Source organism: Musa acuminata, chromosome BXJ3-11 (assembly GCF_036884655.1).
Source record: "Musa acuminata AAA Group cultivar baxijiao chromosome BXJ3-11, Cavendish_Baxijiao_AAA, whole genome shotgun sequence".
NCBI classification, from domain to species: domain Eukaryota; kingdom Viridiplantae; phylum Streptophyta; class Magnoliopsida; order Zingiberales; family Musaceae; genus Musa; species Musa acuminata.
The window spans coordinates 29,573,440-29,597,129 of NC_088359.1; the positions used below are offsets into that span (position 1 = coordinate 29,573,440).

The following is a 23,690-nucleotide window of genomic DNA, read 5'->3' on the forward strand; positions in this document are numbered from 1 at the left end:
TTCATCAAATGACTTTTTAGAAGTTTATTTCAGAAGAATCATTAACTAATATTGTTATGTAAATTTTGTTATTTATGTTCAGTCCAATTTTTTTGATAGTGGTGATAATTATAATAATTCTTGATCTATTTTGTTTATTAGATCGAGATTCTAAACTCTTTCTTACATCATAAATAAAAGTATGAGATAGAAAAAATATTTATTGATTTTAGAAGCTAAAATTATTTGATCGTCATCCTCTCCTCTCCCACCTCTCATTCACGAGTTTCATTTATACTCTCTCTATCTGTGGATTGATGACGACTCGACTATAATGGAGTGATCCATTAAGACAATGATTTGATAATTTTTTTATTTATTATTTCTAATTTATGATATAAGAATTATGTATAATCATAATTTAATTTGATTCTGGAAAAGATTTATTGGAGCTATTTTTTATTTATTTGGTCTTTTAAAGAATCTAAAATGATATTTCGATTCCATTGCTCTGTTAGATTCAGTTTGATTCTCATATCTACATGTTCTTCCCAAAACTCTTTTCCTTCTGTGTCGAAACAAGTCGATCTAGATTTTGACATGTAATGAATCCTTGACTTAAACTTGTATTACGATCCTATCTTAAAATTTTAATTAGATACAATGAATAAAAAACAAATTAAATTATTTGAAAAATATCCAATATATTCTTTTAACAACATCCATGATTTATGTTATGATCTTAAATAAAAGTAACTATTATAGTATATGTCCAAATATTTCAATCATACAAAATCAAATATATTAGACTCAAATTTAGAGCTACACGTATAGTGTTTTTGAGTGTAAAAGGATTTTTCATCTACTTCAGCTAGTAAAATTCCAAAGTAATCTCACCCTTGTAAATACCGACTGTTTCCTAACCTGTGCAGGGTGAATTCTACCCATTCTATGAAGAAGATGATCATAGAGAACCGACAAATCCGTGCAGAATCTGAGCAAATGTATAGACTCAGGACCTGACATAATAACTCCGTCCACTGGTCCTCTTTCAACGCATTAAAATCTACCCACTGCGGTAGATCAAAGTATTTAATCCATGAATCCACAAGCTCGTCTTTGTTACTGCTTCCAATGGCTTCATCCTTATCTGACGCATTCTTACCGAACCAAGAGCTTTCAAGACACCCTATATCAAAGACTACGACACTGCTGTTAGAGAGTTGAAGACGAAGTCCCAGTCTCATGAGCCAGCTCAGGTTGGTCCTCTTCTGCACCACATTTATTGCTCTCTTGTGTTCCTCAGAGGTCATCTCACTTGTTTGAGGACAAATTACTATGAATGAGATGAACTTGTTCAAACCATTCACGGTTCCTTCATTCACTGATTTCACTGGCTTCCCTGTCTAGGATGTAACGTCAAAGGTAGATCTAAAGATCAATGTAGTTTCCATCATTATGTCTCATGGACCCAACTCCCAGCTAACCTGCTTCTGATCATGTTTCCTCCACTATAAAAGCACCACCATGGTAAGCCAGTCCCTCCACCACCTTTCTAGAGTTACAGACACACGGAGACAAGAAGAGGGACGTAGCCATGGCTTCCTCCAGTGCTCTCCTGGCAGTGGCGCTCGCCTGCCTTCTCCTCGCCGCGCCGAACACGGCGCAAGCCGCGATCGGCTGCGGCCAGATAATCTCCTACCTCATTCCCTGCCTTGGCTACGCCCAGGGCACGGGGCCTCTCACAGAAGGATGCTGCAGCGGGGTGAGGGCACTCAACGGCGCCGCCCAGACCACACCGGACCGCCAGGCCACCTGCAACTGCCTCAAGAGATCCGCCGCCGGCGTCTCGGGGATTCAGCCCGGTCTCATCGCCGGGATCCCGAGCAAGTGCGGCATCAATGTCCCCTACCGCATCAGCCCCTCCACCGACTGCTCTCGGCAAGTGCCTGATCACCATGCCAAACATTACCGATCATACACAAAGACCTAAAACAACTGAGAGCTGCCTTAGTTGACAGCTCGGACAAGTCTTGCATGGAATAAACTCTAATAACACATCATGCGTGACTCGACCAAACTCCAAAATCGTACTCTCCCAGCGAAGGCTAAACCTTGCACGCACATCTACAAGAAACTGTGTGGGTTTGCATCAATACTAAGCTTTCTTATTTGATCTTTTGCAGGGTGAGGTGAGCTGCTGATTTAACCTGAAGAAGGCGTTTAAGGTAGTGAGTTCTATCTAATAAGGTGGGACTGTTGTCTGCACCGTGTCATCAATTTGTGTGGGAGCGCTCTCAGCATTATTGTAGCTTTGATCTCTGTGCTGCTGTCAATGCTACTGTTCCAGTGGGTTGGGACTTGTAGCACCGTTACTATCTATATAATATGAGTTCCATTAAACAAAAGATTGAGTTACTCTTTAGTCTGTGTTTGCTATGGACTTCTTTTGGCGAATAAACACATCCGAAAAGTGTTCATTACCTGAGATAAAATGTGATATTACGCAGCTATTTATTTATACAGAATATTATTTTTGAGGAAAGTCTTGATGATCTGCTTGATTTTGCTGTCTCATTAATTGTTGCTAAAAAGAAAGAAAAAACAGCTGATTGTTGTATATCAGTTACATAATCCCCTATTGTTAAATTCATTTTATGATAATTTATTAGCCAAAATTTTTATTGCATGAATATTTTATTTTATCTCTCTCTACTTAACTGTTGAGAGATGATGAGCTACTATCTATTATAATAGCGACGATGAAAAACGAGGACAGATAGGTCTAGAAAGGATAATAGACAAAAGCGATAATGGGTGCTAGGTGGAAATTTTCGAAAATTATGTTACTATCTCGAAAATTTTTAAGACCTTTTTTTTTTCGTTTATTTGTCATATTTTACTTATACTTCTTATAAATAGATTATTCAGATTCAATAAAAATCCACTGAGGTATGTGACGTGTGACAGCCTCCGGTTGACAGCTAGGAAGCGCTAACAATCGTGAACCCTGTCGTGGCCGAGACAGATGAGGCCCACCCTTGGTCACGTCGTTTGTCCCTTGCCATCGTCGCTACCAAGTAGCTGTTTAACTGGGCCCACACGGGAATCAGCGAGTCAGGTGAAACCGTAGGGTTAATTCTGCAAATTACGCGCCAAACACAGCACATCAAAGTACGACACACGTGGCAACTTATACACCGTTGCCTCAACAAAAATTAAGGCAGTGACTTTTTATACTCCTTCATAGCTAGTTTGGCCACCTGCCTTGTCATTGGATAGTTTCATGTGGGACCAATTTTTCGCAGCATACCTCTACGTAGTAGCTCGGAGCGAGACCACGGGAATCCTGGCGGATCCGACGAACGGTCCTTGGGGTAAGTGACGCGGGCATCTCGAAACAACTGGATATCACACGTGTCAAATCACGCACCGTTGCTTGAAATCGAGGAATCTTTTTGGTAGCAACTCAGCAATTACTCGTTCCATTACCTTCCATGTAATTTGATGACTTAACGATGCCCCGCCACTGGTTCCCCAGCGTAGGAAACCGATACGCGGGCGACGGATCCCACTAAGCGAGTCTGACGTGTATAAAATGCCACATAAAACCCCCCAGCGATCAAATGACTCGTTTCTTTGGTGCTCCTCTTCGAACCCCACTCTTCGTTCGCGTAGTCGGCAATGGCTGCTGCGATCCATGGCTTCGTTTCCCTCCGAAAACCTAATCCTAATCTCAATGGGATCCGAGCTTCCTCATCTTCCTTCTCCTCTACAATCCCATTACGCACCGCACGCCGCCTTGTGGGTTCGGCTCATCCTCCGCTCTCGCATAGGGATTTGGGAGCTCGGCTACAGTACCTGGATCGGCGGACGTCCAAGATTGCATTTGTGGCTTCTCGCGAGGAACCGGTGAGCCGTAAATAAGCTACCGTCGCTGTTTCTAGCGCATCCATTTCGGGTCCACTGTTCATTAGTTTATGTTGCATATGTTCTTGTTGGATTTCTTTTTTCTCGATTAGGGGATGCCATCGTTGGATATTTATCTGCTTAAATCCTTCTTGGTTTCTGTTACTTTTTCCTTGGTTTTAAATGTTTAGGAGTAATAATTGTTTCGTTGTTTTGTGTAAGCTTGTAATATCACGGAAAAATTGAACCTTGTTTTCTCTTGAATCTTTCAAGGCAGCAGGATCTCTATGTAAATACATGGTGTTGATGTTGATCTTTTGCTAATTTTAGATGAGAACAAAGACACTTTACTTTACTTGAAAGACAAGAGTGGAAAAGAGTTAAAAAGTCTATGTACCTGTGAAATAGTTGGATCAGAAAACCATAAAATGAACAGTTACAAGTTTATATTGCTGAATATGTTTGCAATGCCTCTGCGTTACATTCAATCTGAAATGTAATTAGTTACAGTGATTTCTACACTAAATACCACCCCAAGTTGAACAAAGAAAGATTATTTTTTCAGACAGGATTTCATTAAAGGAGAATGCTATCTCATCAGATAAAATGTCATTTCCAATATGTATTATGTTTACTTTTGCATGCATGTCATTGAGATTTCTTGTTTAAGGAAAAGAGAGATATTAATGTCTGTCTTAATTCTTATATAGAAGCATTCAGATATTGAACTGCAGAAGGAGATGACTGATGCTGAACTAAAAGCTGCAATGTCACATGAAGCATGGCAGGAGGCACTCGAACACTTCAAGACAGAAGCCATGAAAGTCAAAGCTGTGTCAGAAGAAGCATACCAGGTGTACACGAAGAAAGCAATGGAGATATTAACAGATACATCTGAGAAACTCAAGATCCAAGCAGAAAAGGCACAACATGACTTGAATTTAATAGCCAAAGAAGTCTCAGAACAAGGAAAAGAGTATCTTTCTACAGCAACAACGAATTCTCCTGATTCAGTTAGGGAAATTTTCGAGACCTATGCATCAGCAAATGAGTTGAACATGTCCTCTATCAGAGATTTTTACCTTGGGATTCCATATGGTATGCATGATAACCTTCATTCATCTATTGGATTTTCATGGATGTTTCTTTTATGATTTCTTTTCTGGTATTGTATTTTTAAAATAAATTCTAGTGTCACCAATAGTATGTCACTTCCTTCATTGTCATTCTTACTAGCAGAAAATTAACTTATTTGTTGCAGGTTCCTTTCTTTCCATTGGAGGTTTCATCTATTTCATCCTAACTGGAAGCATTCCTGCGATTCGATTTGGTGTTGTTCTTGGCTCTATAATTTTTGCTCTAAGTGTATCAAGCATGAGGTCATGGAAGAATGGAAAAACAACCCCACTTCTTTTGATTGGGCAAACTGGTCAGTCTGTTCCTTCCAAGTGTTGTCTCATTCCTTGTTCATATTCAGAATCAAGCTATAATATTGCTGAATGTCATGTGAAGTTATTCCTGTAGTATTGCCAACTGGAAACAAGGTTCAATAAGTTTCATTGGCTGTTTTCAGCTTCTTTTGTTTTTTTTGACTCTTTTTTCTTTTGGATTTAGCTAAGAGAGTAGGATTAGCTAATTGGAATTTGTACCACCCATAAGCAAAGGAAGTGGTGACTCTTAGTGATTCCTTGACATTCTGATGATAGAGTTATTACAATCTGGTGCTTAAAAGATGCCCATCATAAATTTCATTTGAAGATCTCTAGAGATCAGTGTTATGCCTTTCAAGCCTTAACAGTGATGATTTTTCCTGACAAAGAAATCTGACTTAGTGTTTCTTATCATAACAAATGTTTGTTGAGTGATTATGTTACTGCCGGTTTTATTTGGACTACCACCATAGATTCTTTAGCTTGAACGCAAACAGGATAATATCAGTATCTACTTTGAGTGATCGGAATATATGATAAATTCACTATAGAGTTATGGTATACCATAGAGTTGACTGGTCCATGGTCCACAGGCTGGGGATTTGTATTGTTTGGTCAAGTTTTCAGGTAACAATTTTGAAAAGATCCAACCAAATTGCATTTCAGGTTTGTATAGCTCTTGTCCTTATAGACCAATGATGCAGTTGAATGCATGGTGACACTCTTTCTTCTCTTCTTTTATTGTGTATGTTTATTTCCATTTTTAACTCCTTCAGTCCTTCGTGTTCCATTGTATTTGTGTGGCACTGTTGTAGGTCATTTTTGGGTAGTTTACTGCTGAAATTTGAAAACAACTTGTATAAATGCAACCATTGGACAATGAGGATAACATAGAAACATACCCTGAATGTTACTTGTGGTTGATAAGTATCTTATAGTTAAGAGATATTACTAGGTAGGCTTGTGTTCCTTGTTATGGGTAAATATCATATGGATAAAAGATGTTCTAAATAGCCACTTATTTTATTATGCTCTAGAAATCATAATAGAGATTCAAAATTAATTCATTCTATGTTCTTTCTCCATTCCTATCCACATTGTTTCGCCAGCATCTTGGATTCCTTTCTTACTTCCAACAAGCAATCATGCCTCATTTTGTGATATTAACTTCAATGACTTAAAGAAACAGCGGTTGACAACTTTGGCTATATTGATATGCCTAGAAGGCCCTGGTCAACTAGATGGCCCTAATCAAAAGAAAATGAGGCTTCTGAAGATGAGTTTACCTACACTATCTTCAGTGGTAGAGTGACTAGATCAACTTAACGAGTCATGGTTTTATCTTTAAATGATTCCAGTTATTATTTGATAAATGATGATTTTTAATCAAGGTTAAAGAAAGAAAAGATTATGATGCAGGAAAGTTTAGAATTAGGTGCATGGTTAGGAGCAAGGTAAAAAAGAAAAAAAAGTTTTAGGAAGTAGGATCATGATCAAGATGATCACTTTGGTATTGGGATTTGTTTGAATTGGATGAATTGAAAATTTCAATTAGATTGACAGAGAATTGGCTAGTCTTCATCGGCTGAAATTAGTCAAAATTTGTACCTTTGGCCAATACTAGTTGGGATTCATTGGATTAACATCTGGTCAGAACATTGTTGTCCATTTACCTAGGCTTGATTAATATCTGGTCCAAAAGAGGTTACATATTCTTTTCTCTATAGGAACGTTTTCTACAGTCTACACCATCTTCATGTGATGAAGACATGGTAATATTACCAATAAGATTTTATGTTAGCATATGTAAAAGAAAATATGTTGCTCGTCACCATTATGTTGAAAGCTTATTTTGGTCTTTGCTTATTTGCTTGATTCTCATATTTTTGCAATCTGTTTCTAATTAACTTCTTGACTTGATATTTCAATTTAATAGCTATACTTATGGCAAATAATGTATTCATTTCTGCAAGCACATCTAATAACAATCACTGGTGCAGCAATATCTGCTATTATCTTCTTCAGGCAATGCTTGTTGTGTTCTCAGGTATTGATCTCTTTAATTATGCACAAGTGAATGACAAGCTAACAATGTTAATTTAGATTATTAGATTCTTTTGAGATTGGTACAAATTTTCATTTGGTTTTGATGGCAGAGGGGATCATTTCCAAACCTTTTGATGCTCCTTATCAGGTTAGTATGCTTTAGAACCTTCTGTGTTTACTGCATATCGTCGTCATTTTAAACAAGATACTTGTATCATATGGCCATACTCCTCAAATTCCAGATAGTTCATGGGGTGTTATATATCAAGTGATTTATATTGTATTAATGAAAACTTCCAATGAGGTTCCTGAAGACCTGCTATTTTATAGAAAATGAATGTTAACCTGGAAGTTGAATAACCTGTAAAGATGATGTCAATTCTGGTTGGTTTATCACAAGGACCAAAATACTATGGAGACAGTGGGAAATTAAGAATCATGATGATCTATGTCTTCTTGATCAATGTTTTTAAAAGTACTAGGTGCCAAGGTCCCAACACACTCGAGGCATCTACTCGAGCGAAGTGAGGCATTCTAGAATATTAAAATATAAAAAATAATATAGTTTTAAATTATATTAAATATATATAATATAAAATATGATAACAGTAGTTTTAATTATCAGTTCTAAGGATTAACAATCCACTGTTAATCGTAGTTATAACAGTGCGTAGTAGGGGGAGGCGGGGGGAGAAGAATAGTCAACGATGGTGGAAGGTGGGAAAAGAGAGGGCAGCGGTGATGGAGGAACCTTCGGATGGCAGCAGCAATGGCGGAGGAAGCTGCAGATGACAGCAGCAGTGACGGAGAAAGCTATAGTCCTATTCCTTGACGGCGGAGGGAGATACACATGAAGGATTAGGCGGTAGAGGGAGCTGCGCACAAACAAAAGTGGTGAAGGAGGAAGATTTGAACCTTTATGTCAGCGGCGAAGGGCTTAGTCAACGGCGGAAAAGGAAGATTGGACCTTTTCCTAGGGTTTACCGAGCAAGTCGGGGGACCGGGGGGGGGGGTGTGAATTTCGATGTTTACTGTTGGACTTAGTTGGTTCGATTGAACCGACTAAGTCACTATCGAATCAAACCAGAGTCTAAAATCTGGTTCGACTCGAGTCTGGTTTGACTCATTGGATTCAAACGAGCGCTCGTCTGAGGCGCCTGACGCGTAGGCTTAGGTGAGCGCCTAGGCTGTGCTTCAGTGAGCGCCTATGCGAGGCGCTCGGGCCTCGCCTGAGTGAAGAGATTAAAATATTTTGAAGGGTAGAAAAATTATATAATAGACTATAGTGGCCTAGCACCTCTAGTGAAATCTACTCGGAATATTTCATCAGACTTGACCTGAGGATAAATAAGAATAAAGATTTTGGAGACTTTCATATATATTTGTGGACTTGCATGAAATTTAAATATTGAGTTTTCAAAACTTAGTCTAATATACACCAGTACAAAAATTCCTGTTGCCTTCCTGGTCTAGAGAGACATTTTCTTTAGAGCTTTCTATTGCTATACTGCTTGAGGCAAGATCATATCGAAATGGTTGACTGGACTGATCTTCGACCCTCTTGATACTTGCAGAAATTTCTCTGTGTCATCACTCCTGAGAACATTAAATATTTCTCACTGCTGTTAGATAACCTTCTTTTTACATTCTTACAAAGTCAGGGTTATTATCTTACCTGAGGCAATAACCATCCTGTTTTGGTTGGTATATAGTGGTTCAATGGCAGGTTTCTACATTTATAGAATGGTAATCGATGGTCACAAGGCTCGCCCAAGTGTGGAACAGAGATCAGAAAATTAGCAGCCATGATGATGGAGGTTAGCTACCTGCCTCTGGAATTTCTACCACTCATTTAATCATTTTGTATTAGGATGTTCTATCCTTTTTAACAAGTTAATATTTATCCATTGCTTTCTAGACTTGATATAAGATCTTATCACATACAGGATGGGTAGGTGAAGGTGACCATGATAGGAAGTGACTGCTCCTTCCTACTTGCATCACTCCACCTTCCTCCCGCCATATATGTGCCAGGCAAATATCTACCAATTTCTTCTGATATCAGGTAAAGTAGTTAGGTTATGGTATGATGGCTCTAAAATTTGCTGTGCCTGAAGGTCTCCAATTTGTGGCTTTTAAAGAATGCAATTTGTGTTTCCCTCTTCTCCTTTCAAGCAGACAAGTAAATAAACATACATACATCTTAGTCTTATAAAAATTCCCTTGTATGTCTAAAGTTGGAGTAATTATTGTCAGTAGGCGCTATTGTCATTGGAGTAGATGTTTTAACTCCTATGTTGCTGGCTACTGAGATGGTCTCTTTGTTCTATCTGACGTTGCTTCTCTATGCATAGGTTCGGGTGTTGCATGGCATGACGCACACAGCGGCATATGCTAAGAGAAAAAGGCGCAAGCAGAGGAGGGAATGGGAGGAGAGAAAAGAAATTAAAATAAAACTCATGAAAAAAAGATTAAAAATTTAAATATTATTAAGGTGAGATAATATATAATTTATGTATTAGTAGTAATCATGTCTTCAATCATTGTGTCTTATGAGCCACATCAGCAGTGGTTATGCAGATGTGGCGATAGGTAGATCGTCGATGTTGGTGATATGGCTGATCTGACAGAACAGCTGTGCCGGGCGTCCGTTGAGTCATAATGGCCACACGATCGGCCACGTTGATGATCATGAGGATCAGTCAGTCACGTCAATAACCGCTTATCCAAATCAAACCGTGTCAGTGGTCATTACACCGTCGGTGATCGTCGATCTGACATTAACGGTCGCGTCGGCATTCGTTGGTGATTGTTGAGGTCGAACGGACACGTTGATGATCGTTGTGATTGGTCGCGTCATCAATCGTTGATCCAAATCGACCATCAGATTGACCACATCGACAATTGCTTGCTCTAATCACAAGTGATTAGAGAGCGTCAATGAATGATAAATATGTAGATCATATTCTCTGTTCTAACCTTTTGGAGACCATCCAACGCCCGACTTCAAATCCAAAAATCCGATATTAATCTTTTCTCTCATGTGTGTACTTTGACAGTAACGAGGTATCACTTTGGGAGGTCAGGAGGTCCACCTGGGTGCTTCAACTCCACGTCGACAGCACCTTGGTTACCTCATACAGCGACCGACGTCGGAGAACATATATCCGACTAATTACATATTAATTTTTACGATTAATTATCTTAGTATCTCAATTCTTATATTTTAAAAAATTATATTGATATCTTTATGATTATGAAAGTGAAACATCTATGTTTATTTACTATAATATCATTAGTTTTACTAACAAAAATATGAATATAAAAGATAAAAAGATGATTTTAATGTTTTAATTAGTGATGACGGATGATGGTGCCACTTGATGTTGTGGGTGGTTGTTGCAGATGAGGAGAGCAGCGACAAGAGGTGAGGGTCATTATATATTTACGTCGATGCCAACGTAATTGTTGAGTGGTCCTTTCACTGCTTGACAACTATGTCAACGGCGACAAAATTCTCAAGCAGGCATTTCATTACTCGACAATCGTGTTGATGCTAATGCAAATGTAGAGCGACGTTGCTTAACAATTACGTTGGTACCGACATAATTATTGAGCGATGAAAGGACTGTCGATGCAGATGCCGAGCAATGCTATTTTATATTTGTATTGGTATTAACGTAATTGTCGAGCAACGTCACTCTGCATCTGCGTCGTCACCAACATAAATGTAACGCAACGAAATAGTCGTTCAGCCATTACGTCAACGTCGATGCAGATGCTGAGCGATCATCACTTTTTGTCGTCGCTCTGCTTATCCACAATAGTCACCCGCGGCTCTTAGCTGTATCGTCGTTCACCACCACCAACTGAAACACTAAAATTATTTTTTTGCCCTTTTATTTTCGTGTTTTCGTTGGTAAAACTAACGATGTCAAGATAAATGAATTTACATATTTTATTTTCATAACTATAAGAACGCATATATAATGATCGAGATACTAAAGGTAACTAACTACATGAGTAATATATAATTAATGCCCATATACTATATAAGTATATAATATTTTTATTATATTTATTGATAAAATTCATCCATCAAATACATCAATGGCCCAAAAACTTTAAGCTTGACCAATAAATCGATAGAGTTGATAAAGTTCATTCGTCAAATACATCTATTTACATTAAGCAAATAGAGTATCTATTAATGATACGATTTTTCTTTGGCCTCAAGGTGTGTTCCGTGCACTTCAAATCAAGTCTTGAAGGCCTTTTGTTAGTTTAAGATGACTTCTAATAGAAAAATCTGTTCAATTCCAATATCCAAGTAATTAAGCAATAGTAGAGCGTATAATTGACATGTACCACTCACAAAACGATGGTATATTATTCGTGTGTACTGCATACGGTATCCAATGACTGATATCATATCGCATTTTTTTTGGGATCCACGTTTATCCAATCCCCTTAAATAGGATCCGAAGACCCTTTAATCAAACTTGAGATAGATACACACGCGAGAGCACCCAAATCGACCCAACTCTGGATTCAAATACCTAAATATTTAATTGGATTATAGGATGATTTGACCAATACCCATCAATTACTTATAGCCTAAAAAAGAACCTCTACAATTCAAATCATCAAAACGCAATTAATACTTCTCAATATTGATGCTAGCATGTTCTAAAAAACTGGGATTCACATTATTCATCACTCTGATCTCTTGCATACATGATTTCATAGATTATCAACACAACTAATACATGCTTCCTAAAATTTAGGCTAGTTTCGACTACATAATCCAACAAGAGATCAACATTATTCATCACTTGGGTGTGTAGCATACATGCATATTAGTTATCGTCACAAAATATAGTATTCCTGAGATTGATGCTAGTTTAGCCTAAGAAATCTAACTAGAGATTCACATTATTCATCACTAGCAGCTGGAGCATACAACCATATTGTTTATATCATCTACAAATCCAATGGCGCCTTAATAAGCTTCAGATTTACAAAAAGGATGCAGCGGCAATTCAGATTTGCAAAAAAAGATAACGCCGCATTTGGCAGGAACGATCAGATAAAAAGAGATATGCAGCGCTACCAACTCAGATGTCACCATGATGAACATGAATCTGTCCTTCCTGATTGTCAAGTGGCATGTACTGGGCCATGATAGCACGGATCTCCGAGTCCATGTAACTCTGGCAAAAAAGATACAATTATAATAAGATGCTGAATCAATACTATGGATTGCATACCAATAGAGTGCTGCATCATCATGAATCATGATATCATCAGAGATTCCAGTTGGCTGAGGTGAGACTATGTATTAAGAGGAGGTTTAATATTTACAGGGAAAACAAAAGGTTGATTGAGGCAGGGTTCACAATTTCACAATGTCTGGATCACTATAATGTGTGGTGTCAAAATATGATCGATAAAACAAAGATATTTTGGAAGATAAGCTAACAAGAGACCAGCATTACCCGGATTCTGTACTTGTATACAGCATAACCTCCAATTCCAGCTATGACTAGGCCAAAGAGGATAACCCACAAGAAGCTCCAGCCAACCTCTGTAGAAGCCTTTTTGCCTGGATATTTGGAAATGCAATATTAAACATTCTGAAAGAAAACACCTTTCTGAAAGAAAACCATCTTGCAAATTTTTAAAGGCTGTAGTAGCAGATGCATTTCTTCATTTTTATTGTGATTCATCGTAACCAATAACAGGTGCCTTTCCAATTCTCCTGTTGTTACACTGAAAGCTAAAGATTGAATGCTAAAGACAAATGAAATCAGCATTTCTAGTCCCTAACATCATCCTGCATTTAGAATCCTTCTTTTGCTGTTAAGATTAAGCTTTTATCATGAACAATAGTTGGAACACAGATAGTGGATTGGATATACGTACTTATGCATGTGTCATGTTCCTTCATGTATAATAAATCACCGCTGCAGCTGCACTCGTAACTACCCCAAGTGTTCTTGCATTTGCAGCCAGAACACTGACATGCTGTCTTTTCCTTGCATTCATCAACATCTGAAACATAACATAATTAGAAATGCATTACAGACCAGATAACTAAATAAGTACATTGTTGCATCTTCTGAGCTCCATAAAAATGATATCAGACAATGGAAATACATTTTTGTCTAAATGAGATGAAACAGAAGGACAATAACTCCAAATATGACTGATTCCACTGATAGCACTGTAAGAATATAATTAGAAAAGGGTGAGGAATTATAAATAAATGAGTCGAAAAGGAAGGACCAATATTTCAGACATGATTGAATTACACTAGTGGCAGCTAAATAGTCATGATGTGGAGCCCTTAAGCTCAAATAATCAGATTAATGAGCATTGCCTTTGATAATGATCTGAAACCAAAACCGAGGATCATGAAGAAAATACCTTCACACTTGTTAATTCCATCACCCTTAAAGCCAGGCGGGCATTTGCATCCGTCCTCCTGCATGTTGTGTATCTTACTAATCAGATGCTGGTTAAAGGTCAAACTAAAATGGACTTGATCAAGTCAACCTACCACACATGCAGAGTATGTTTTCCCCTCATGAGTTTTCTTCCAACACCCTCCGTTATTGATTTCACATCGCCCATATCCTGAAGCTGTAGTAGGAAAAGTTATGTCTACATGTAGTTACACTAGTAAAGTTATGTATATTACCTTCCTAGTCAGAATTAATATGATTAACAAATTAATTAGTTGCTAAAATAACGAGTTATAGAAAAATGGGAAAAAGCAACAACCTTACTAGCAAGAATTTATGAAAGAATTTTCTCAGCTTACAAACAACTAAAATCATTAATTAGGAAGATTAGCAGTCAAATGAATCATCTCAAGAATATATCTTCCAAACTTTAGTTGATGATATTCTGCAATTGCCCATGATGTCATGATGCAGTGAATTGTACTTGGCTGATGGATAAGGTACAGCAATATCTATCAGTCATCAACAACAGCAATATTCTTCCTTTGTTTCTCAGTAAGACAGTAGTAAACCTGTTATAACCCCTAATTGTCCGTAATTCCCGTGTTCCTTTCCTTAGGTCAGCATGGGTCCATTGCTCAAGCCTTCCAAGAAATACAACAGAAATGGATCATTTTGTTTATCAAAATTAAACCTACATAGTCTCTTTGGATAATGATCAATGGAAATTTTGTTAAACGTTTATGAAAAGAAAGACCCTGGAAACTTTATAATTATGAAGGCATATTTGCAGATCTAGAGTTTCTCTTTAACAATAAGTTCTCTGGTGCTCCAGGATCGGATGGGTAATGCCCCTATCAATTTTTTACCACCTCTTTTGTACGGTAAGCATCCATCAACTTTAATAGAGAACAGCAACTACATCTAGCACTGAAATGTTATAGTGTACCTTCACAACGAGTGTATCCATCACCAACAAGCTTCACACCTTTCACAACAGGGCATTCACATAGTCTTCCACGGAAAGTATCCTGAATGAAGGTAACAGAACATCATAAGCAAAATATGAAACTAACCATCTACTTGCTGTGGATATTGATCTCATGGTGCCAAAATGAGTACCTTGCATGCAGTGATATTAGAAGCCTTATCCTGCCAACATCCGCCATTGTTCTCCAGACATTCATTTGTTTGTATGTCTACATAGTTAAATGATTAAGAAGAAGATACACCACTTTATCTTAAATCAAAAATCCATTTGCAGAACGGCAATATCAGAAACTTGTAGATTGGCATAAAAAATAAAAAATGAAAAGAAAACATAATACCTTCACTCAAACAAACAGCTGGCTCAGTTGTTTCTTGAAACCCAGCGCATATTGCTTTAAGCACTGCAGTTTTGTCCAGCTTCCCTAATATAAGAAAGTATGGACAGAAATCTTAATGAGATATCAGGAAACAACATGACGCACCACATGATTGCTTAAAAAGCTCACCTCTATATTGCCTATTATTAATAACAAGAGTTGGTAAAATAGTAACATCACCCCGGGAGTCCTTTCCAATCTAAGAATAGAGATCAGATTCAGAACAAAAATCTCGAGCATACAAAGGTCAAAATGCAATGCATAATGTAATGACACAATAAAAGCTAGTCTTAACCTGTGCATCTTGTTCTGCTTTAAGCACTGGATTCTCTTCATCTGCATCAGGATCTCCCATACATTTGTTAATTTTCTTCAGATCAATGCCTGTCAAAAAAATATCACATATAATTAAAAGAAACCAATCGACCATAATTTCCTGGTTTAATTGATCGATAATAAGTCTCATTAAATGGCAGAAACAATAAATGATATGGTGAGCTTACCCAGTGATCTGATTACTTCTTCAGCACATTGTTTTGTGTACTTCTTTTCCTTCATGGGACAACGGATTGCAAAGTCAGTTACATAATCCCACCACAGCCATGGCTTCCCACTTTCGTTAGCAACCTGATACAAGCAGACTTGACGCAAGTTTTGGATCACAACATCTTTCCCATCATAACCTTTGCTGAAGTCCTGTTCAGGATCAGGTGCACAGTATCTTCCATGGTTGATGCACTGGGATTTGCACTGCTTGCTCAAAAGAAAGGCTTCAGGGCAATACCATGTTATGTAATGTGGGGTGAACTGGGTATAACCTTTTTTCTCCAATATCTGTGCTGCTCCTTTGAAGTTCTTAACAAACTGTACTTGGCTGTCACACTTGGGGCCACATTCATCATTGCTATTTGTCCAAAATTCATATTCCACACGGTCATCAGGATGGGGCAAAGATTCCCTCCAATCTAAGTTGACACTAACCATGTCACCATTCTCAATTGCCTTTTTTAAGCTGTCTCCAAAGCTCTTGCTGATAAGTGCTGAAGGAATTGTGATGTCCTGAAGATAATCTGCCTTGGTGTCCTCTTCTTCAGGTGTGTCCATTGTTATTAAAGGTTCTACCTTGTTATCAGCAACAAGGATTGCAGCAGCTCCTGCATTCTGTGCATTCCATGCTTTTGCCGTAAAGTAACAATCTGCTCACCATGATAAAGCAATTCAGCATAAGTAAGCTCAGGGCATGATGTCATAGATCTAAAATTTCAAACGTCAATAATTGATATCAGCATAAATAAATTGTAAATTTCCAGAAGATGTACCAAATCATGGGGTAGTAAATATATTTACCACAAATCAAGGGTAAACAATTTCAATAAAAAAAACAGAAATATTGTCCAGTTGAAGACTTAAAACAAAGTAGAATTGCTTGTAGAAGAACCAAAACCGATAATATTCTAACATACTGAGGCCTACACGTGTAATCAACTGAAGGCCTTATTCATCAAACTGGCAAATATCATATGCTGTTCTGAAATCATGAACAAAAATTGATTTAATTTTTGCTTTAGAAAAATAAAAGAAAGTTTAGCCATTATACACAATGATAACTATCAGAGTGACAACCAAACACATTGATAAGTAAAGATATAGGTTCCCCTTATTGGGTGGTGGTGAGTTGTTTTTTGGCTGGAGGGTGATGGTTCCGCAAGAACATATGTATATAAGCTTCCCCCAGATGAGAATTGGAGGTTGTTTTTGTAACACAAGTCTCAATGAAGCAACCGTAACATTGCATCAATACCCACCAAGTAATCTGAAGAAAGTGATGTTGGTATTGCACCTTGGTCTGCCCTCAAGCTAATTAAACGAAGTATTATAATCATCTCAGTGCATAGATTTCACTCATTTGCAACCTCAGAAATGAAAATTATCTGCATGTACCGACCATGAGATCAAAGATCGTTCAAGCAGTATAACTCAAGTCCAAAGAACACATAGTGCTGCCTGTAGAAATGAGCATGACATATACTAGTAGGACAAGTGTAAACTACCACACCCTAAATTGTACTAATTCATGATTTATTAGTTATTGACATCCATGAAGCAAGCAGATCTAATAACGAAACCGATGGGTATCATCAATGAATCACTAGCAGTGATGGGGACAAGAAGAAAAGGATAAGATAACCTCCAACACAAGATAACCATCCAGCTAAAACACCGCAATCATTACTTCAAACAGTCGAACAACAAAAAATAAGCGAAGAAACAATTTAGTAACAGATCAAACACAACTTTCTTCTTAGTGTACATAAGATCAAAGCCTCACCTCCTCTGTCGACGAGAAGAAAGGTGGGGAACCCTCCAGGTTTGGACTTATAAGAGATGTCGAAATCCCGGAAGCTCTTGCAAGCCTTCTGGTTGTCCTTGGGGTACGCCACGATCCCCACCATCGTCCCGCCGTACTGAGGAACGCCAAAGTTTCCGATGGCGCACTCGTAGATGCCTTTCAGCGAGTCCGGCGAGGTCACCTTTAAGCTGTTCTTCTCAACCACGAACCGTCCCCAGCAAGAGCCCCAGAGAAGAAACAGAACCCACACCGAAATCCACAGCATCTTCGCCCCCATTCTTTCACAAATCTAAGCAGCCTACCACCTAATTTATACTCGATTAACCGATCGTCACGAAAAGAACCCAAAAGCAATCGCCAGAAGAGGAATAGAAGCCTTAATCTTCTCACAAAGATCTTTAAATAGAAAAAGGGGAAGACTTAGCGATTAAGAAAACCCAACATATCAAGATTCGATCTGTTAGCACGAAAACTCGATCACTGCAGGAATTCAAATCGAGGGAAGACAATCATCTTCTGAGCTGATGCTTCAAAAACTACGAAAAGACCAAGAAGCTCTGTGAAACCCACACAAAAGCTCTGTGAAACCCACACAATCCGCGACAGCAAAGCGATCCAAGGAAGGTTGAGACGGGATGCAACAAGGTGAGCACTGGGAATGGATCTCCCTCGGGCCGGAATAAGGGTTCGGAAGTCAGGGATTGGGGTTAGGCAAGCTGGAGAAGTCTCGAGGGAGCAGGCGAAGAGGGGAGAAGCAACGTGTTAGCCTTCGCTGCTACCTCTATCTTGAAAGGACTCGCCCACACACTATTCCCCAGCCACCATAGCACACCGACTTAAACTTACTAATACTGATAGAGCTTATATATATATATATATATATATTGGAAAATTAATTTCGATGATTTTCTCACTCACTGGTACTAATTGATATTTCTCATTTTCTCAACTATAATATATTATCCGACGCAAAAAGAAAGAACGATAAAATGAAGTGCATCGCGTCAAGGATTCGAAAATATGAACAATGATGCATAGGTGAATTCGCCATGAATAAATGGGCCATGATTTGGGCAATGCATAATTTATCATGTCCACGATCATAATCTATCGAATAATTAGGTATTCGAGCGTTATGCTTCTACAGATGCGTGCGTGAGCTGCTCCTGCAACGTTTTCCACACCCCGACAACTGCGAACGATGCTTCCAAAGGTCACACGGCTCGCACTGAATCGGGGACCGAGGCTTTTATATCGAGCTAATTGATATCACGAAGCCGATAGTATATGACCTTTCAACGAGTATTAGGAAGACGCAAGGAGCGCTTACCCACAATTATGCAAAAATAACTTAGGAGTGGGACCCACTTCGTAATGCATTAACTGAGAGAGAGAGGGGATGGGGAGGGTACTGAGACACCCAGCCGGAGCAGAAAGCGACTCGCGCGCGTGATTCACGCGGTGCGCCTAAATCTTTTGTTTGTTTACAGAAATGTTTAGCGACCTTCGATCTTCTACCCCTTCTTTACCCGGATTAGTATTGGAGATGTTGAGGGCATTGGAAATCGTTGCCACCGATGATCAGGCAGGTATCGGGTTGAGTGAGATGAAAGGTGGAAGGTTTATGAACTCGTAGCTCTTCGTGTTGCCTGTTTGATGAAATGCGACTAATCTTGTTGGAACGGTTCGATCAAATTCTCGTGTTTCGGTTCATGATCGGATCCAAACCGCTAGAATATTCGCGAGTCCGATAACCCGAAATCCAATAATCTCATTTCAGATCAGATCTACCGATACTGCAATATGATTTGGGTGAATTAGATAGATTGTATATCTCTAGAAAAAAAATGGGGTACATAAACCGGTCAAAATCCGACGCTGATACACGTATGAGGCACCACTAGCATGGCGACACGTGCCACTTTGGATGTGTTGGACACACCCGATTGGCTCTCCCCACACACAGTGTCTTCATCGACGAGGCCATCGTGTTGCAACAAGCACGCGATGTTTGATGAGTGGTTTGCCTCGCGTTTAACATGCCAGCACATAAGATTTTGTTTGGTAGTTGAACATAGAATGACAATATTACCATCATAGATATAGCTACTCTTATCTAAACAAAAATAAATCCCCAAATTTTGTGTCAAATCGATTTGACACAAAATTTGACGTCACTGAATTGGTAACAATGTGTCCATCAGTAGTAATAATCTTACGAATTCAAAGCTCAACAGTGTTGATTGTTGAGGATAAACCTTACCTTGTCAGTGGAGCAATGACAAATCATTGACAGATCTCATTGCTTGGCAGCAACAGGATTTTGCAAAACTACTTTGAAATCTGACCTATTTTATAACCATCGATTTCAGTCGACATAGAAATAGAAGCATACTGCAAATAATATTTAGATTAGAAGGAACCAAAAGCACTGAATCATTCTAATCATTTCTCCCAAAGATGGAGGTTTGGCTCAACAGATTCCAGGGCACTTCAATATCAAATGCTTTGATTTATAGTGCATCACAAAGTTCTAATCATACTAAATCAGACATTAGAAGTTCTAATCATACAAACAGTTTACATGGACAAAGTTTTCAGTGCTGAGAAGAGAGAGTGGGAAGGCAACCCATCCATACAGATGTTAACAGTGAGTCATATGCTGCTATAGAAACAGATTTTTTTTTTCTTAAAAAAAAAGTAAATATACTAACATTTTATTTTTTGTAACATTTTCTTATGGCTTGCTAATATGTTTATCATGTCAGAAACAAATGATACTTAACATCTAATTAGCTTCGGTAAATGCTTCAAACTTGAAGTTATGTTTGTTAAGTTTCAAACACAGATGTGTCCCAAACTCAAGACTATTTAGGTACTGCTATGATATTACCAACAAATACAAGTCTCCAGTGAAATGCTCAGAACTTATGATCCCCTGATTTCCGTAAGTTTTCTTGTAGGAAAAATACTACAAAATTCTGATACAGACAACTGTTATTGCCACTCAAGAGAGACACTCTTCCATGTGACAGATAATGGAGCAGATGAGATGGAATGCCATTATAGAGGAACAAATTTCACAAGAAAAGTAGACCTTGCAGTCAAAAATGGTTAAAATGCAGTTTGATTATATATATATAATATATATATATATATATAATATAATATAATATAATATAATATAATACAATATAATATAATATAATATAGTACATGTATCAGTGGCTGACTAGCTGTGTACATCATGAGAATCACATCTTGCAGTTTATAATATAACATAAGAGAGCTCTGTTTGAGTCGGCCTACTGGTTAGAAGTATTCTGATGGATGAAGAAAAGCTACTTTTGTTGCCTAGCAAAGCTAATTCCTCTGAGATCAAAGAGCACAGTCTGGTGGTAAAAGGCTGTATGGTTCACTCAAAGGGTAACAAAGGTTGCTTTTGTGTTGTGGAGGCCGGAAACCCAGGGGGGACTACTGAAAAGAAGAATTCTTAATCAATCAGTCTGTGTTTTGACGGGAGAATCACAAAAAAAGTGCAGCATCTCTTTTTCACGTGCAAGAACAACCGGAAGGATTAGGTGAACAAAAGACTAAATGGTTCATTGATAACTACAAGTGTAACAAATTTGATAGCAAACCTAAGAAAATGTTTAGTATTCAGACAGAATGTTAGATTTAAGGAGCTGATGCACTTCAGAAACTAAGAAGATTTCCTTGCAACCAAAACATTAGAGATTTTCTGCTACTTCTGTACATAAGAATCATTAGAGATGAGAGAATACTGCTTTCATGTAAAATGTGAGTATCACGAGTGATTCGTTCGTATCCTACAAGTTCCGAATGTTTGTTTGTAAAATTGACAGGATGGTGCTCTGATACAAGATGTTCGTTAAAGCTGATATGAAGTTACAGAAGAAGAACAGAATTCAATTAAACCTCCTTCATCAAAGAAATCTTTGAAAAAATCAACCAGTTTGTTAAAGCTAAATTAAAGTTATAACAATTGAAACAATGCCTCTTTGCTCTTAAAAGGAAAAAAAAGCTACAGGTTAACATTGCTTTAGTAAGAATAGACTTCAAAACTGGGAGTAATGCATATGTATTTAACAAATTTAATTGATAACAGTTAAATTTTTCAGGAACATGACAAATTTTACAGCAGAGAGAGAGAGATATCTATGTTACCCTTTGCATGACCTACAGAACAAACTTCAACAGTAAAGGAACAATAAGAACTGCCTTTTTAAAAGGAAAATATAGATAAAAGACAATTGTAGACTGAAAGCTCAGATTGATAAAACATACTGAAAAAAACTTTGAAATTTCCTTTTCAATTGAGAACAAGAATAAACAGTTATGAAAAGATCAGTACTGCAGATTAAAGTGTTTAACCAACGCAGGAATGACAGAAACATGATTTCATGCATTAGAAATATTCTGCACCATCATCAAATTTAAAGAAATAGGACCATTTCTATGACAAACGGGACCTATTGGCCTATTATTAAAACAAACAGAACAACACAAAATGCTTCATAAATTATCCATTCTATACTTACAAAAGCACATCAACCTATGAAAGCCAATATTTGTTTACTTATAATCAGAGGAACCTCACCACAACAATGAGCTGATAACCAGCAATTCATGATTTTAATTAGTGTGAAAGAAAATGCAGCTCATGTCAACCCATATATGGTATTGTCAAAATGCAATAAATCTTAAATTAAAAGAAAACATCAAGGTCCACAGTGCACCCAGAGTGCTCAGAATGCCAATTTGATTAATACTGAAGCATGTGTATCTCCCATGCAATCCCAGCTTCACAGTCAAAACAATGAGCACACAGGAAGCTTAACACTAGACACCAAGTCATGCAACATATCAAGCATACAAATCAAATCACGGAGGGGTATATTAACTGGTCCAGTAGATCAATGGAAATGACTGTGGTGGTGATGGTGGTGGCGATGACTGTACACATCTAAGCCAAGGCATTGGAAGATGGGGTAGCAGGCCATGAAGATGCAATTCCCAAACCCCCTCAAAATGGAGTTCACCAGAAAGCATGGGCAGCAACAGCAGACCAAGAAGGGATCATCATATGGACTAACACTTTCATGGTGATGGTGGTGGTGATGATGATTGCCCATTTCCCTGAACAAGTCAATCAAAATAGCTTCAGGCACAAACCTCCAACATAAAAAGTCTCCACAATTACAAAGAAAAGCAGGTAAAAGAAACAAATAATTCAAATCAATTTAGGGAAAAATTCTCTTTTTGAATTGAACCTCTGTGAAAAAAAACCCTAGCCTGATATACGCAGATACCATAAATTAGATAAAGAACCTACAGTATCAGTAAGGTCAATCCAATTCACTATCATCAACACAAAGAAAGGCCACGGGCAACGATTGTGTCGATCATCCATTAATATACGAAGCAGCAGATATAAATCGCTTAACAAGACCAATTAAAATCCAATTTTTAGTTGCAAAACAAAGCAGAGAAACGGTATCATGCATCAGAACCTAAGTCGAGATTTATGCCGATCGAAACAGATGCAGGGATCATGCGGAATGATCCTGTATACCTCTCAAAACCGCAGCTTTATACTCTGACCGGAAGAGACGCGGATCGGGGAAGGAAAGGAAGCAACCCTGGAGCTCCCCGAAGCCCCTCCGAAGCCTTCGATTGGAAGTCAAAGAGAAAAAGAACTATTAATGGCATATTTCGTGCCAGCGACGCTGTACGCTTCTTGGTTGGGCTCTTGGCCTTGTGATCCAACGCAGCTCTCAGCTCGCGAGGAGCCCAAACCGGGCCCGTTTCTATAGAGACATGCTTCCTCTTCCTTGATACCCCATGGTTAACTCTGTGCTGTCATATCCGTTTATGTCGTCAGGTTAATACAGCTGGTCACGAGCTAAAGAATCCCCCATGAGCCGATGAAGCCGTGGAACAGACTTGGCCTTCTCGTCTTTCGAGAAAGATGCTACAAGATCTGGCTCACAGTCGACAGGTTGAGCTCTGCTGGGAAACGAGAAATGGAGGACTGCAGCGATGAAATTTCCAAAATTGATATATATAATATTATGTAGAATGTAGATACATGCACGTATATGTATACATGCACATGTAC

At 38.2% G+C, this 23,690-nt stretch overlaps 3 protein-coding genes and 1 long non-coding RNA gene across 6 annotated transcripts; 2 read left to right on the plus strand and 2 right to left on the minus strand.

The window, feature by feature from the left end:
• Positions 1 to 1,514: 1,514 nt before the first annotated feature.
• LOC135652134 (non-specific lipid-transfer protein-like) lies at positions 1,515 to 2,404 on the plus strand. The gene is made up of 2 exons (XM_065172869.1): positions 1,515 to 1,920; positions 2,166 to 2,404. The coding sequence occupies exons 1-2, from the start codon at positions 1,577 to 1,579 to the stop codon at positions 2,173 to 2,175; spliced, it is 354 nt and encodes a 117-aa protein (XP_065028941.1). The 5' UTR covers positions 1,515 to 1,576; the 3' UTR covers positions 2,176 to 2,404.
• A 1,189-nt stretch (positions 2,405 to 3,593) lies between these two features.
• On the plus strand, positions 3,594 to 9,868 carry LOC135653166 (protein FATTY ACID EXPORT 3, chloroplastic-like). Of its 3 annotated transcripts, XR_010502350.1 has the most exons (8): positions 3,595 to 3,891; positions 4,599 to 4,986; positions 5,150 to 5,317; positions 7,319 to 7,365; positions 7,475 to 7,512; positions 9,077 to 9,181; positions 9,311 to 9,429; positions 9,719 to 9,868. XR_010502350.1 is itself a non-coding variant. In XM_065174777.1 (7 exons), exons 1-6 carry the CDS (start codon positions 3,664 to 3,666, stop codon positions 9,162 to 9,164), a joined length of 954 nt encoding a protein of 317 aa, XP_065030849.1. In that variant the 5' UTR covers positions 3,594 to 3,663; the 3' UTR covers positions 9,165 to 9,181; positions 9,311 to 9,659. The 3 variants fall into 3 exon arrangements, 2 of the variants coding, with proteins under 2 accessions (XP_065030849.1, XP_065030848.1); XM_065174777.1 differs by lacking the exon at positions 9,719 to 9,868 and having other exon boundaries at positions 3,594 to 3,891; positions 4,602 to 4,986; positions 9,311 to 9,659; XM_065174776.1 differs by lacking the exon at positions 9,719 to 9,868 and having other exon boundaries at positions 9,311 to 9,659.
• A 2,299-nt stretch (positions 9,869 to 12,167) lies between these two features.
• On the minus strand, positions 12,168 to 18,366 carry LOC135653165 (vacuolar-sorting receptor 1-like). The gene is made up of 12 exons (XM_065174775.1): positions 17,528 to 18,366; positions 15,702 to 16,394; positions 15,494 to 15,582; positions 15,328 to 15,397; positions 15,160 to 15,243; positions 14,954 to 15,030; positions 14,781 to 14,862; positions 13,927 to 14,009; positions 13,794 to 13,851; positions 13,290 to 13,418; positions 12,863 to 12,969; positions 12,168 to 12,577 (listed from the first exon to the last, which is right to left on the minus strand). Exons 1-12 carry the CDS (start codon positions 17,823 to 17,825, stop codon positions 12,482 to 12,484), a joined length of 1,866 nt encoding a protein of 621 aa, XP_065030847.1. The 5' UTR covers positions 17,826 to 18,366; the 3' UTR covers positions 12,168 to 12,481.
• A 3,886-nt stretch (positions 18,367 to 22,252) lies between these two features.
• Positions 22,253 to 23,276, minus strand: LOC135653167 (uncharacterized). Its single transcript, XR_010502351.1, has 2 exons — positions 23,145 to 23,276; positions 22,253 to 22,708 (listed from the first exon to the last, which is right to left on the minus strand). It is a non-coding gene; the product is annotated as an uncharacterized LOC135653167 (long non-coding RNA).
• Between the last annotated feature and the right edge of the window lie 414 nt (positions 23,277 to 23,690).

Excerpts from the sequence above, each read along its gene's own strand:
- LOC135652134 (XM_065172869.1), top strand. The coding sequence starts at position 1,577 with ATGGCTTCCTCCAGTGCTCTCCTGGCAGTGGCGCTCGCCTGCCTTCTC.
- LOC135653166 (XM_065174776.1), top strand. The coding sequence starts at position 3,664 with ATGGCTGCTGCGATCCATGGCTTCGTTTCCCTCCGAAAACCTAATCCT. Across the intron at positions 3,892-4,598 it reads TGGCTTCTCGCGAGGAACCG|AAGCATTCAGATATTGAACT; the intron begins GTGAGCCGTAAA and ends ATTCTTATATAG. Across the intron at positions 4,987-5,149 it reads TTACCTTGGGATTCCATATG|GTTCCTTTCTTTCCATTGGA; the intron begins GTATGCATGATA and ends TATTTGTTGCAG.
- LOC135653165 (XM_065174775.1), bottom strand. The coding sequence starts at position 17,825 with ATGGGGGCGAAGATGCTGTGGATTTCGGTGTGGGTTCTGTTTCTTCTC. Across the intron at positions 15,244-15,327 it reads TAATAATAGGCAATATAGAG|GGAAGCTGGACAAAACTGCA; the intron begins GTGAGCTTTTTA and ends TTCTTATATTAG. Across the intron at positions 13,419-13,793 it reads TGGAATTAACAAGTGTGAAG|ATGTTGATGAATGCAAGGAA; the intron begins GTATTTTCTTCA and ends GTTATGTTTCAG.